Below are 12,981 nucleotides of genomic sequence, written 5' to 3'. Positions count from 1 at the left end.
TATCTATTGTGACGTCGTTATTTTGTGAGCGAAATTCACGTCATTTTATCTTATGACAATTATGACATTACGTTCCCAAGCACATTACGTCACAACCAATACCTAACCGCAAGGGAGGATAGCTATGTATTACACAAATGCAGAATATGGGTTTGAGGTTTTCCCCGAGAAATCCAAGATAGCCGTCAAGACCCTCTAAAAGGAACTTTTTTTTTAAATATCCCATTTCAGTGAAAATTGATATATAGTGATTTGCATGAAGAAGTCTGAAGAAATACACAATGGGGTCAACATTTTAAAACTGTCCAATTTCAATGCCAATTCATATTTATGGGTGTTATGTTATGTTATGTTTATGTTATGGTCATGCATATAATTGAAATTGTTTCAGTAAGGTTCAAGAACTAAAAAAAGTCAGTACCCTGCAATTTTTACAGCCCAAGGTTAATTTAGGGGGATGGGGTCCTTTTTGACGGATAGTGTTCTCGGTGTTGCCAGATTTTTTTTTTCTATTTGTGTAGAGCTCCATTTTTATAAGAACACACGTAATAATTATATAGTTGTTTTTGATAACGGTTTTGGGTATATCGTTGTTTTTTATCATTTTGAAATGTAAGTTTTTCACATCATCAAACTATTGGTAAACGGCTTTGTGATCAAAAGGAACCAACCAAATAGTGATCCGTATGCAAAATAGGTCTTCTAAGATTGATTTCAGTGCCACTTATATATAAACTTCTATTCTACGAGCAAATGTCGCTTAGAGAGTCTTATCACAGAATGCAGTTTGATGCTAGGAATTTGGCGTATCTGAAGTAGGTTGTCTTAGGGCGGCATATAAAACAATATGTATGTAAATAGCAACTGCAATGCAGTATTAATACAATCGAACCTGCTCGGTTGACATAGTCAATTCATATGTAAATACAACAGCGTGTTCGACATGAAAGTTTCATTAACTAGGCCGGAATACTAAAATGGTATCGACCCAAAAGAATGCAGCGGGATTTACAATGCATTGTAATGCATGTTCAATGCAGCTTGCATTTGTACGTCTGTTTGAAGAACCATTACAGTGAGCCGTGGTTTTCTACGTTCTTTGATATTTCGTTGACCTTGGTGTTCAGCGAAGACCGTTTCATCGAACGTTTTAAAATGATCAATTAAAACAATCACAGAAGGAAAGTCAGGGTCAGATTGACCTGTAAATGGAATATTGATATTTGTTATTTAGACTTAAATCAATGGACGTATTAACATTTTTTCTTCATTTTATTGTGGCTTCAGAAAAAAGCTGTTGGTAAGACCTTAAAGAAAAGTTCCTGCATCTGTTTAAAGGCCCACTACCTTTCCGAAACGGCTTTTAATTTTTTTTAATGGGAATGTAAAACAAGATCGATAATTTTGTAGAGTATTAAGAATTGTTAACTTACCGTTGATACTACATTTATCATCACCTACTGAACGATTTGATTAAAATAAATAAAATGTTTATTTTCATAAAGCGGGTCGTATTATGTTTCCCGCCTTCGTCCTAAATACCGCGCGGTAGTTGACTATCACTGTGCCAGACGGCAAAACAGCGAATTGACTCTCCACTGTTTTCATATATTACGCAGGAAATCTTGCATATGCTCGGTGTCGTTACCTTATTTTAGGTCATCGGTATGCATTTTCTGAGTTATTAATGTTTTTCAAGAAACCTTTATATTTTGCTCCGGAAAGGTAATGGACCTTTAAATTCACTTATCGGAAAAGGAACACGAAATATTCTATTTTTCTATTTTTCCCTAATGCTTAAAGTTATTAACTTATGTAAATAAAACAATAACCTAGTAAATCGAAGTGAAAGTAATAATATATATAAAGTTGTCTTTGTAACCAATAAATAAATACAAGACCACGTGTACCGAATGTACCGACAGTTACCGATCGGGTTAGCATGCCGATTTTCGCTTTGACTAATGACTGTTGACTAATACTGCGTCATATGGTACCAGTTTTATTTATTTCCTTTTAATATATCCACAATAAATTCACATGGTAATAAATGTTCCGGTTTTATAGTTGAAAAAACACTTATATTCATTGGAACTTATCTTTAAGAAAAATTAAACAAACGCTAATTAAGCTAATTCATTTTATGGTTTAATCAATATGACAGAAATCAATGACAGTTTCTTAATTAGCAAACACGTTCTTTTAAATTAAAAATAAAACTAAATCAAAGTCGTTCATGGTAAAACAATCTTTATTGCACATAGTCAATGATATTATCTAAGACAGCACAAGACATCTCTTCAGTCATTTCCTCAGTCTATATCTGTTTCTTTTTTACCCAAACAAACGGACGCTATTCAATAGAACGCATGCACAAACTTGAATTCATTATCCACAAACAACTCGTCGCCGGATCTGCATTAAAAAGACATGCCTATTAAATTCAATTCAACACCATTGTAGAATAAATAAATTACTTTCAAAGTCTGACAGCGGGCAAAAAGTTTTCGTTAGTCAGCCTTGTATATTTTAAGAAGTCAGAACAGATTACTTAACAGTTGACCAGTTCGACAGAGTTGAAGGACAATGGAAGCTCAGCTGCAGTGACATCATCGTCATGCTAGTCACGTGACAAGAAGTTTATGGCTTTTGTCGAACTATTTAAAAGCGGATAGCTAATTAGATAGGAGTAAAGCTCCTTGAATTACGAAAGGTATTTTATATTATAAAAGAAACGAAGACGAACGATAGTAATAATTGTTATTTCCCTACATTCAGTTGTATTTTCGGAACTTTGAAAATATATGTGAAATAATCAAGACTGGTGAAATAGCAATATAATCTCATATGTTATCTATAATTATCATTTACACTTACAATATTTATAGATTTTAAATACATTTTTATTCTAAAATACTATCTAGATGTGATAATTTCAACGTTATTGTTGCTTTAGTTTTTAATCGACATTCAGCTTGATATCTTGATATTATACTTTTCAATAGGAAAGACGCAATACTTCTGCATGATTTACAAACCAAGATTAAACTTCTTGATACTGCTGCAACTCGTGTAGTGCCTACCCGAACTGACTTCAAATTACTTGTCTATTATATAGGTCTTTTTATATTTACTCAAATTAAAATGTTATCACTCATAGAAAGGATAAAATAATTTAGGTTTTTGTCTCCATTTGATGTTTCTATAACATGTGAAGCAGAATATCAAACTGGAATTCAAAGTATGTAGATAAAACAGACTTTGCTGATCGGTTACAAATCGTTTCTATAATGGCTTAGTTTCCTAACCAACCAACTTATGATACAACGATAGACATGACAGTACTCAAGGGATCATCTCTCTACAACAAATCGTTAAATCACAAAGTTTACCGACATTTAATGCTCCAAATTCCATATATTAGTGTTAGCATCGATGGCTGGATTTCTTCTTCGCTTCGGTTTTTTGAAATGATGCCCAAGTCATTCCAACTTGATTTGGATAGTAACATGCATATACATCAGTTTGTATGGATTTAGATCGTAAGATGTTCCATGCCTTATTTGCATTCCGGAGAACCCAATTTCGAGAGGCAATAACTTCCAATGAAGACATATTCCTCATACATATATAGCGACTTTGATGGCTGGTGATATTCTGTAATTTAAAGCGCTGTAAAATCTGGTTATCATCAATGGGCAATGTTACATTACCCATATGACCAAACGGATCTATTATGACGCAATAAACATCATCTTTTACAACACGAATAGTGTTTTGGCCAATAAACCTAGCTTTATTGTCTGTTATTTTGATTTAGTTGAACACTAAGTGCAAGTTATTTGCAACATATGACAAAATACATTGTATCTCTCTCACAAATCAATTCCACATCAACACGACCATCGATCGACTTCATATCATTTATATGAGAAGTTATGAGTTGGACGTCTTAAAATCTTATATGAAGATATGTAGTATTTTCATAAAATGTGACAAGCAAACATTCTAACAATATAAAGCTATGTATATTTAACAAGTCAGAACAAATTCACTATAACTTGGCACAAAGACGAAACTACGTGAAAAAAACGATAGACTTTTAAATTACACACGTAGTAAACAACTTCGTTGTGAATTTCCCACAACTAAAAAAAAATACTAACACCAATTAACAAAATAATTATACTACAGGAAAAAAACCCATTCAAGAGTACTATTCCTTCCGATTGACGATTCAGAGTTATTTCAAGTACACAACCGGAAGTTTTATCGACTAGTTATGGCTTGCGGATACACAGCATTGGCACAACACGGAATGACGACAAATAGCTATTGCGCTGGAATGGAACGAGAGAATGGGCGCCCATTTTGGTCTCCATTGGGCAACAGGTTTTCTGACGTTTTACATATTTCGCCCAACAAGAAAGTGGGCAAGATGTTAACATTTGTATTTTCGCATGATGGAAAGAATCTTAAGGTTCATGTCAATATCCTTTTCTCTTAACCATAGCAAAATGTGTAAGTTGAAGATCGGACCTTTTCTTGTCACCTCGTTCAAGCGTCCCTGTGACGCAGTATCCAAGTTGGAAATCGGCATTACTGATATTTGTCGTCAAGGTCATCCGAAAATCAGGACAAACAGTGTCTTTGAATTTCCCTGTGATGGTCATTGCACCACTGCCTTTATCCGCCATTTTACCCTTGGTGGTGCGTTTCTTAACTCCTGAAACCTCAACGATCTTGCAGCGCGTTCGGCTCCACCAATAAGTTTTCAGAAGCCAGTAGGATACAAGAGCTGGCTGGGCCCATCCTTCGTACGGAAATAACATGACTTTTGTTGGGTACCCCTCATAGTTAAACACCTTCCGGCAACATTTACCGCGTGTTTCGTAATAAAACAGCTGCACCATTCTTACCGGGTCCTTAAATGTATTATTGTCCAGGCGCTGAAGGAGACTACAGCGCCGTTTATGAGTCGTAATGTCTTCCCACCATGCAACAGTCGTCGGCCATTCAGTTAATTTACATGATGATTCTGGAAGATAAAAAGAGAAAACACATTTGATAAATTGTATATCTAACGATATAGTGTTGCGAGTGATTATTGTCATATTATTTGACACTTGGGGATGAACTATGTCTGATATGGATGTCACAAAACCACTCAGAACCCACTTCCGGGCATAAAATCAGGAAAATCCATCTCGGAATATGGGCACGTGATTAATTGGAATAGACGTGACCGTTGACGTTCCATGTATAAGGATTAAGGCGTCAGATGTCGGGATCTCTTCATATCTACGTATAGGGGGATACATTGAGCGGAGGAAAATGTCAGAGGAGCATTTTGAATTAATGTTAGCCATGAGAGAGGACTCCGTCTTATTAATCCGTCCATTATATGATATATCATACGGATCGATCGTCCTTTACGTCTAAGAGTACAAAGCATTGTTGTATGATTTTTACTCTATAGCAAATAAACAGTGGTGACACAAATATGATCCCTATAAAGATCGGATGTGAATGAAGGTAGAGCTGCTGTTTATAGTCATATATTATCTTCTTATATCTTTTTATTATTTCATCATCTGCTATGCTTAATTAGATAGATATTAATGTCATTAATGGCTCCCTATGCACCTATGCAGATTTGTTGTCGAAACAATTTTTTTTTTTTTTGCGTACTCATTAATTTATACACAATAAAAATGACGTGGCTTATACTTCAAGTAAACGTTTTGAACTACAAGTGTATTTTCAGTTTTTAAACTATGAGCTTGTAATCCTTGTAATGCATACAGGCTATCAAACGCCATATGATTTCTATTAATCTTGGATGCATGTGTTTGGCGAACAAAATTTGTAATTGACTATAAACAAAGCTAGGCCACTGTCCTTTCCATTCCATTTCTATTTTCAGTTAATTCTCTTTTACAGAGCATTTATCGCTACACAAGAGTGGACAAGTTCCGGTCAGTAAACCGAAAATCCATGAATGCCCCATAACATAGATCAATATGAAGTAAATGGTATATGAAAGGGGAACATTACCACGTATCTAATATCGTTAAGGCTGAATTAGAGTATATGTGTATGTGATCTCCGTTTATGTGGGGTTTGCATGCACGCTGCTTGGATAGAAATTTTGTTTCCTATCATAGAATCGTTAGAGAGGGAACAAAACACCAATAAGATTACTATCTATATATTTCCTATATATGAAATGTACTTAGCTCCGATATATATCAAAATCGGTTTGTTTGCGTTCAGTGGAATTTGCCAGTTGTCTTCCTTTCGCATCGAGAATATAACATCATATATGTTTTTATTTAAATCGATTACCTTTTATCTCGAATATTTTTAATCTTGACCATTTTGTTCTTGCATTCAATTTAATAATAGTCGGCCTTCGCTGACCATATCAATCGATGAACTGTAAAATTCAAACACATACTAGAACGTCCATCTTTGCGCGGCTGAGGAATCGCCAAACAGGCTAACCAATGCATGTGCATTAATAAAATTATTGAAAAAATATCAAACAAAAAGAAAAAGCCCCCACGGGTTAATTTTGATACTTTATTTGCATTTTACTGCACAATAGCATGCAACAGAATGCAAAATCACGCGACGGAGAGATTTCAAAATGATATCCGAAGTTATTGAAATGGATCCACGTTCGTATTTTCAACCAAGAGTGCACTTCTCTATATTGCAGTTTCCGGTAGCCTAAGATAAGAATGTCCTATACAATGGTAGATTAATCAACAATCTAAATTCAAACGTCAAAGTATTTTTTTAAATGAACCACCAGATTTGTGTTAACTCGGACAAAGCGAAAGTGAGGCTGTGTTAAGTGAGACGTTAGGTAGAAGAAAACAAATTATGAAGAAAGAAAATATTAGATCCTAAATTTTACTATCATGCAGCAGGCACAATACTACGCCCTACATGAAAAATCCGAGATTCTAATTAAGATCAATATTATCTTAAGGTTGTGCCTGAAATAGACTTATCCAATACGTTGACGTCATTATCACAAGATTACGGTCATAAGTAATACCAACTATGAAGGCTTCCGAGACTTCAAGGTTTCGTGGTGCACGAATGCAAGTTCTCATGAATCTATCGTGCTTCTATGTAATCCATTGACGTGTTTGGGTAATTAGCCTCAGAAATTGATACTTAATGAGTGCAAGCGCTTTGTTTTATTACAAACTGAAATTGCCCCCGAGAGCTCAGGGACATATTTGTAAGACATCGGTATCAAATTCATCTTTACCAGTAGATTAATCACATGCTTTAAAATGAGATGCCGTAAAGAAGACGAATTTATGAAAGACATTTATGGTTTCAAACAGAGATTTTTTAAGCTTTAAGTTAAGCGATTGGTTTCTATTATATCCGTGCATATCACTATTCTTTATTATTCAACGTGAGATCAAAGATTCAGTTGTTCATTTCTCCTCGCAAGCAGTTGCCTCGGGTCTTAAACGCCAAAAGAAGCTTATAGTTAGATGAGAAGGTAGGTTATCCCAGGATGGCCATCCATGTATTGATCTCAGTATCTAATGAACGCGAATACCCTTAAAGATAGGTGATTAGTTCTAAACGTAAGACAAACATGCAACTCCACATGGCTAGGCTCATCATCAGACGGTAATATATTCCGGTAATCTATGCTATCATGTTCGGTAGGGAATTTTTTGCTTCACATAAGCTGATCATCCTTCTAAGTTTTTTGATTACTTTACAAGCCGATCGTGTGCTCAGAACGATTTATATGGGAGAGGTACTTATCCATTATCCACTTAATGCTTATGAATCGGTTTGGTTGTTAACTTGTACGATAAGAGTCTTTAGCTTTAATATAAAAACATTGCATGTTCCGGAAATAGCAATCGGCCTAAAAAGGGAGATAATTAACCCCACTGTCCTTGTATTTGAAACATGCGTATGTAGCGCTGTGGAAGTTTAGATCGAAGATGGGTATTTTTATTGCAATTTGTATACAATAATATTATCATATCATCTGTGTTCCAATTTCCAGCTTAATTCCCTTAACTGGTAACGTGATAGCGCGTGCGGATTCTTTTGTTTGAGCGATCACGATCTAGAACTCTACTAAATGACCACTAACGCACGCTCACACACAGAGGATGGGTGATGTATATAGGCCAGTTGTTTGCACGCAAGAACTACCCTCAATGCATAGTTTATGGTACGAGGGTGGGGGTAAGGAGTGATGAACGATATTTATCAAAGGACTTCTTTCATGAACAATGGAAATATGCCCAAGAACCAATTTGATTAAAACTAGATCCTATATGTAGCATCTTTAATTCAAACCCTTGAAATGAGTTTAAAAAATTAAACAGTCCAAGGGGCCTGTGCTGATGCCAAATTAAAGTTGCCCAGTAGAGGTGTATGACAGGGTTCCCTTTTTGATCCAAAACAGAATCAAAATAAAGTTGTATGTCGTAAAACTGTATTATTCTCTTAAGAGTATAAATAATCACAAATATTTAGGCAAAATGTAACAAATACCATTTTGACAACATTTTTAAGACAGAAAATGTCGAAATTTTGAGAGTTAGTTCCGGCCATGTCAATCATTAACAAATATGATTCCCCCTATTCCAGATTTGGGAAAAATTAATTTAGAATAGTTTTATGCTCTATTGCTTTGCTCTCATTAATTGCAACTGTCGTAAAATAATACGAAACAAAAATTGGGACACAAAATCATGAGGATTATTGTGGGGCTATATTTCTCGTTGATATTGATTCTCGTAAATGTGATAGCATTTGTACCGTCAGTGATGTTAACCATGTGACCTACAAGGTTACTAGAGTTAGATATCTCCATTGACAAACACTACCGGATATGCCTCGCGTTAATGTGGTGTTAGGGATGGCAACCATTTCATCTCGTGGTTTAAAAAATACCCGTACAATGTTTGGCCTTGGTTAAGCATTGACGAGATAATCTGCAGGATGCCTTGATGTACGAATGCAATTTTCAACCTTTGAAATGTTCACACGTTCAACCGATCGTTAAATCAATATAGTACATGGAGCATAGTGTTTATATTTGGACGTGATGTTGTTTTTCGCTTGAATTGAGGTCTGCATTACCTAGCTAGGGAATGTTTGATATATAATTCATGTTCAATAAAACGTTACCTTCGTATTGAAATCGGTCTGTGTGCAGTTCAATTAGTGCCAATGTCTGGTACAAGTTTTACCACAAAGCGGAGGTTAATCGGGGTGATCGTACTCCTATTCCTCTTACAAATATCTGTGATTCCGGATTATTTGTATTTGTGCTGCACTAATGTTGTGGTATTTGTCAAGATTTAGACCAATATACCATACATTAATCATAATAATGGATGTCAAAAAACCTTTAAAGGATTGATTTGCAAAACAATGTGTAACGGGTATTCTGGTCACGTTTATGTTTTATTTCAATAGAAATCATAGTGTTTTTGAAATAGATATATCAAACAAACGCGTGAAACATTTCCTCTCTGCCGTTTGAAAATTATGTCGATGGTCCGGTTTATTAAATTCGATTCTAAAAATAAACATTAATTCCAGAAATAATTAATATGGATCTTCCTAATGAAAACAACGACCTTCAAATAAGATATTTTGAAATGCCAACAAATTTATATAGCAATTTGGACTTATCGTTAGGTTTTTCGCATGTGTGTGATTTTCCGTGGATAAAGTGTGATATATGAAAATATACTCTGATTAGTTAAAATATGTATGGAATAAAGATCGGCATCATCATCATTTACGATATCACTTAGATTATTCTCAAGGATTAGTTGTCAAACGATAACATAAGCAATTTATTTTGTGTTTGAATTTTTACTTTTACCTTCTATTGAAACCTCAGGGTCAAGTTTCACGAATATTCCTCAACTTTAAGGAATTCCTCAATGTCAAAATTTCCATAGCAATGAAGGCATTGAAGATTGTAAGGAAGGTTTCTTACCTTAATAATTTTCGTTAACTTCTTTAAATTAATGCTTTCCTATGGGGAATTCCAAGTTAAGGAATTCATTAAAGTTTTGAAGTGTTCATAAAACTGGGTCAAGATGATTTTACAATCAATTTCGGCAAAATAACATTTTGTTTCCGCCGTCAAATCAAGAACTGGAAAGAAACAAATGGTCCAATAACACCATAAATGTACACAGGAGTAACATCTGACATATTCATTCTGTGTCGTCTGCGTGTTGCGCAGCAATATATTCCGCAGACGTAATGAGTCGGAATTCCACCAGACGGCGCTCGGTGGCACTGGCGGGAAACACTCTGACGTTGACTAACAACCGCTCTATAATCCCCCGTGTAATATTTTTCTCGCTACATTTACCATTATGACCCTGATAAATGAGATGTAACGATAGCACTGTTGTGTGATGGCATAGTTAATTGCCCTTCCCATCCCCAGGGGTTTTACCTTATTTCTACCGGATGCAAAGAATAATGGTATTGTCTGAAGACTTTCCTCCGTCTGCCTTATGGCAGCAAAATGAAGATGATGTTGATCAGTTGAAATAACTTGTGGCTAACCCAATATCGTTTAAATTTCCAACAATAAACAAATCAAGCAAAATGAAAATTTATTATGCTTCCGTGTATATAATGTTTATCATGCTATATACAGCTACTTTAGCATACATTACATTAATATTCTTGTCAGATGACACCGGATTTAAAGGGGACTCGTGATAATCCGGAAAACTGACTATCCGGACGAAAAATCAGACAAAAGCTTGATTTCTGACTATACGTAATCAAACGGTACGGGAAATTCGCAGTCCAAACGGTTTGGGCTGGGGACATAAGTGTTCGGATTATCGAAGGTTAACCGTAAATAAGATTACAGTCGGTCATAACTAGCCGTTCGCACTCTATTTGTGAACAAAAGAATCCATAATTTTAAGCAAATTAATGAGTAAGGTGTGGTTAACAATATCAATGGGTAAGAGTTACGTTGGCTGCTTAATGATGTTCTTTAACATAGCACAAGGACAGATACTGTTGTTGGAGACAATGGTACCTACAAGTTTAAAGCGTTAAGGAGTAGCATGCCTTCAACGGAGAAAAAAGGCACCATTACTTAAGCAATCTATAATTCAATTTTGCACACATCTGAAACATTGCATGTACCTTGTTGTCATCAATGAAAAAGGTACCTGTAATTTACGGTGACCGTTTGAATAATTTAAGTAATATCAATATCCTATTTTTCCATTTTCTCTTATATCTTTTCGATAAATGTATGTGTACATTATTCTTAAATGTTTGATTTTAGAAAAATTAAAAAAAGAATGTAACCCGTTTTGAATTTAAGGAACTTCACTATCCTATTTTTTCATATTCTCAATTAAAAATTTTAAATAAGTGTTGATGCAAATACGATTTCATACTTGTTAATGAATGACAAATTAACGAACAGCAGATTTACACTCTATAATAATTAGACTTCATTGAAAAATGTTATCATCATAAAAAGTGTATGGCCTTTATCATTCAACTTTGCTACCAATGACAATTCTCACAACGAGCACATCAGTAGTTCAAAAAATAAACCGATTGGAAGCGTTTCAGAGATTCCAACGTGTCACTTTAGATCTAAACAATATTTGTAACTTACAAACTAGATATAGCTATCTCCTGGGAAATCACATTTCGTTGTGGAAGGTATTCAAATTTAATTGATTTCGACTTGATATTGAAACTGTTGTCACGTCTCGTAGCGGAGTTGACGGTTTCCATTGTTCCAAGCCGCAGATAATCTGTTCATACTGGAACTGCAATTAGGTTTTGTGTACTGAAGACAAGCACACGCCATACTATGGAAAAGGTAACCAGGGATGATTGGAGTTTTAATTAATTATGAGGTAGAAAAAATGCTGACACCGACGCAATCTAAACTACAAATATTAAGTCGTTAAATAATTATGTTGAATCATTTTGAGTGTTGCAAACGAACATTACATGTTATCAATCAATGTACCCCCTCTATAGAATATTGTGCCTTGCATGATTAATATTCTGTACAGAGGAAGTGGGACGACTAGTTCGCCCGTTGTCAGTGTAATGTGACTGGGTGGGGCGTGCTATTCGGTGTCTTTGGTGACATGCTTCAGTGAGGTAGCACTATAAAATGGTCATATGTTGCAATATCACAAATTAGTCGTTCTGAATACATGTTTCAACTTTAAGGCATAACTTTGGAAACTACCATCAGCATCCTTTGTCCCTGGTGTAGTTATCCAAAAGTAAGCAATAATGCGACCTTGTTTGGAACCGGCTCTATCGGACAATAAACTTTACAACAGCAATATTAGTGTTTATCTAATATATAACGAACTTAAAAAAACTACGTTCATAAGTAGTCATGAACAAAATTTCTCTTAGTACTTTAACTGTCAATACACAAGAAATAAAAGCAACAAATAATATTTTTACAAATTCAAATTAAATCAACACTTAAGGTTTAAAAAAGAAAATATTTTGATTATGAATCTACATTAACAAGGAAATTCTTGTAACACAAAGTATGCGTTTTCCAAATTCGAATGTTATAGAGAGCAGTATCGATCGAAGTCATTGATTTTAGTCTATCACATTTATATCAATTTCTTCCTGTCTTGAATAATATTTCAAGAGCCATTGTCAAAACACATCCATGTCTGTAGGTTTTGTGCTTGTATGATGAAACCCAAACTTCACATTCTATTTAAGGCAGCTCTCACAAATGCTTTGCCTTGTATGTAGTCACATAGTGCGACCAAAACACCACCAGAATACATAGCAGTAGATCTAGACCAATAAGGATTGGATTGTTTGTTTGCCGAGGGACACATCGGTCATGTTATTTCTCGCGCGAACCTGTCTTGATTTGGTTACTGTTCACAGACATCGATTTACAACGAGTGGTATGTC

The 12,981-nt window shown here is 35.0% G+C and overlaps 1 protein-coding gene across 1 annotated transcript; it reads right to left on the bottom strand.

Annotated features, from left to right (window-relative positions):
• Positions 1-4,487: 4,487 nt before the first annotated feature.
• Positions 4,488-5,206, bottom strand: LOC138324440 (uncharacterized). Its single transcript, XM_069269507.1, has 2 exons — positions 5,179-5,206; positions 4,488-5,038 (listed from the first exon to the last, which is right to left on the bottom strand). The coding sequence occupies exons 1-2, from the start codon at positions 5,204-5,206 to the stop codon at positions 4,488-4,490; spliced, it is 579 nt and encodes a 192-aa protein (XP_069125608.1).
• Between the last annotated feature and the right edge of the window lie 7,775 nt (positions 5,207-12,981).

Source organism: Argopecten irradians, chromosome 5, assembly GCF_041381155.1.
Source record: "Argopecten irradians isolate NY chromosome 5, Ai_NY, whole genome shotgun sequence".
NCBI lineage: Eukaryota > Metazoa > Mollusca > Bivalvia > Pectinida > Pectinidae > Argopecten > Argopecten irradians.
The sequence above is the reverse complement of the archived record's forward strand: the minus strand, read 5'-3'. Positions and strand labels throughout refer to the sequence as shown.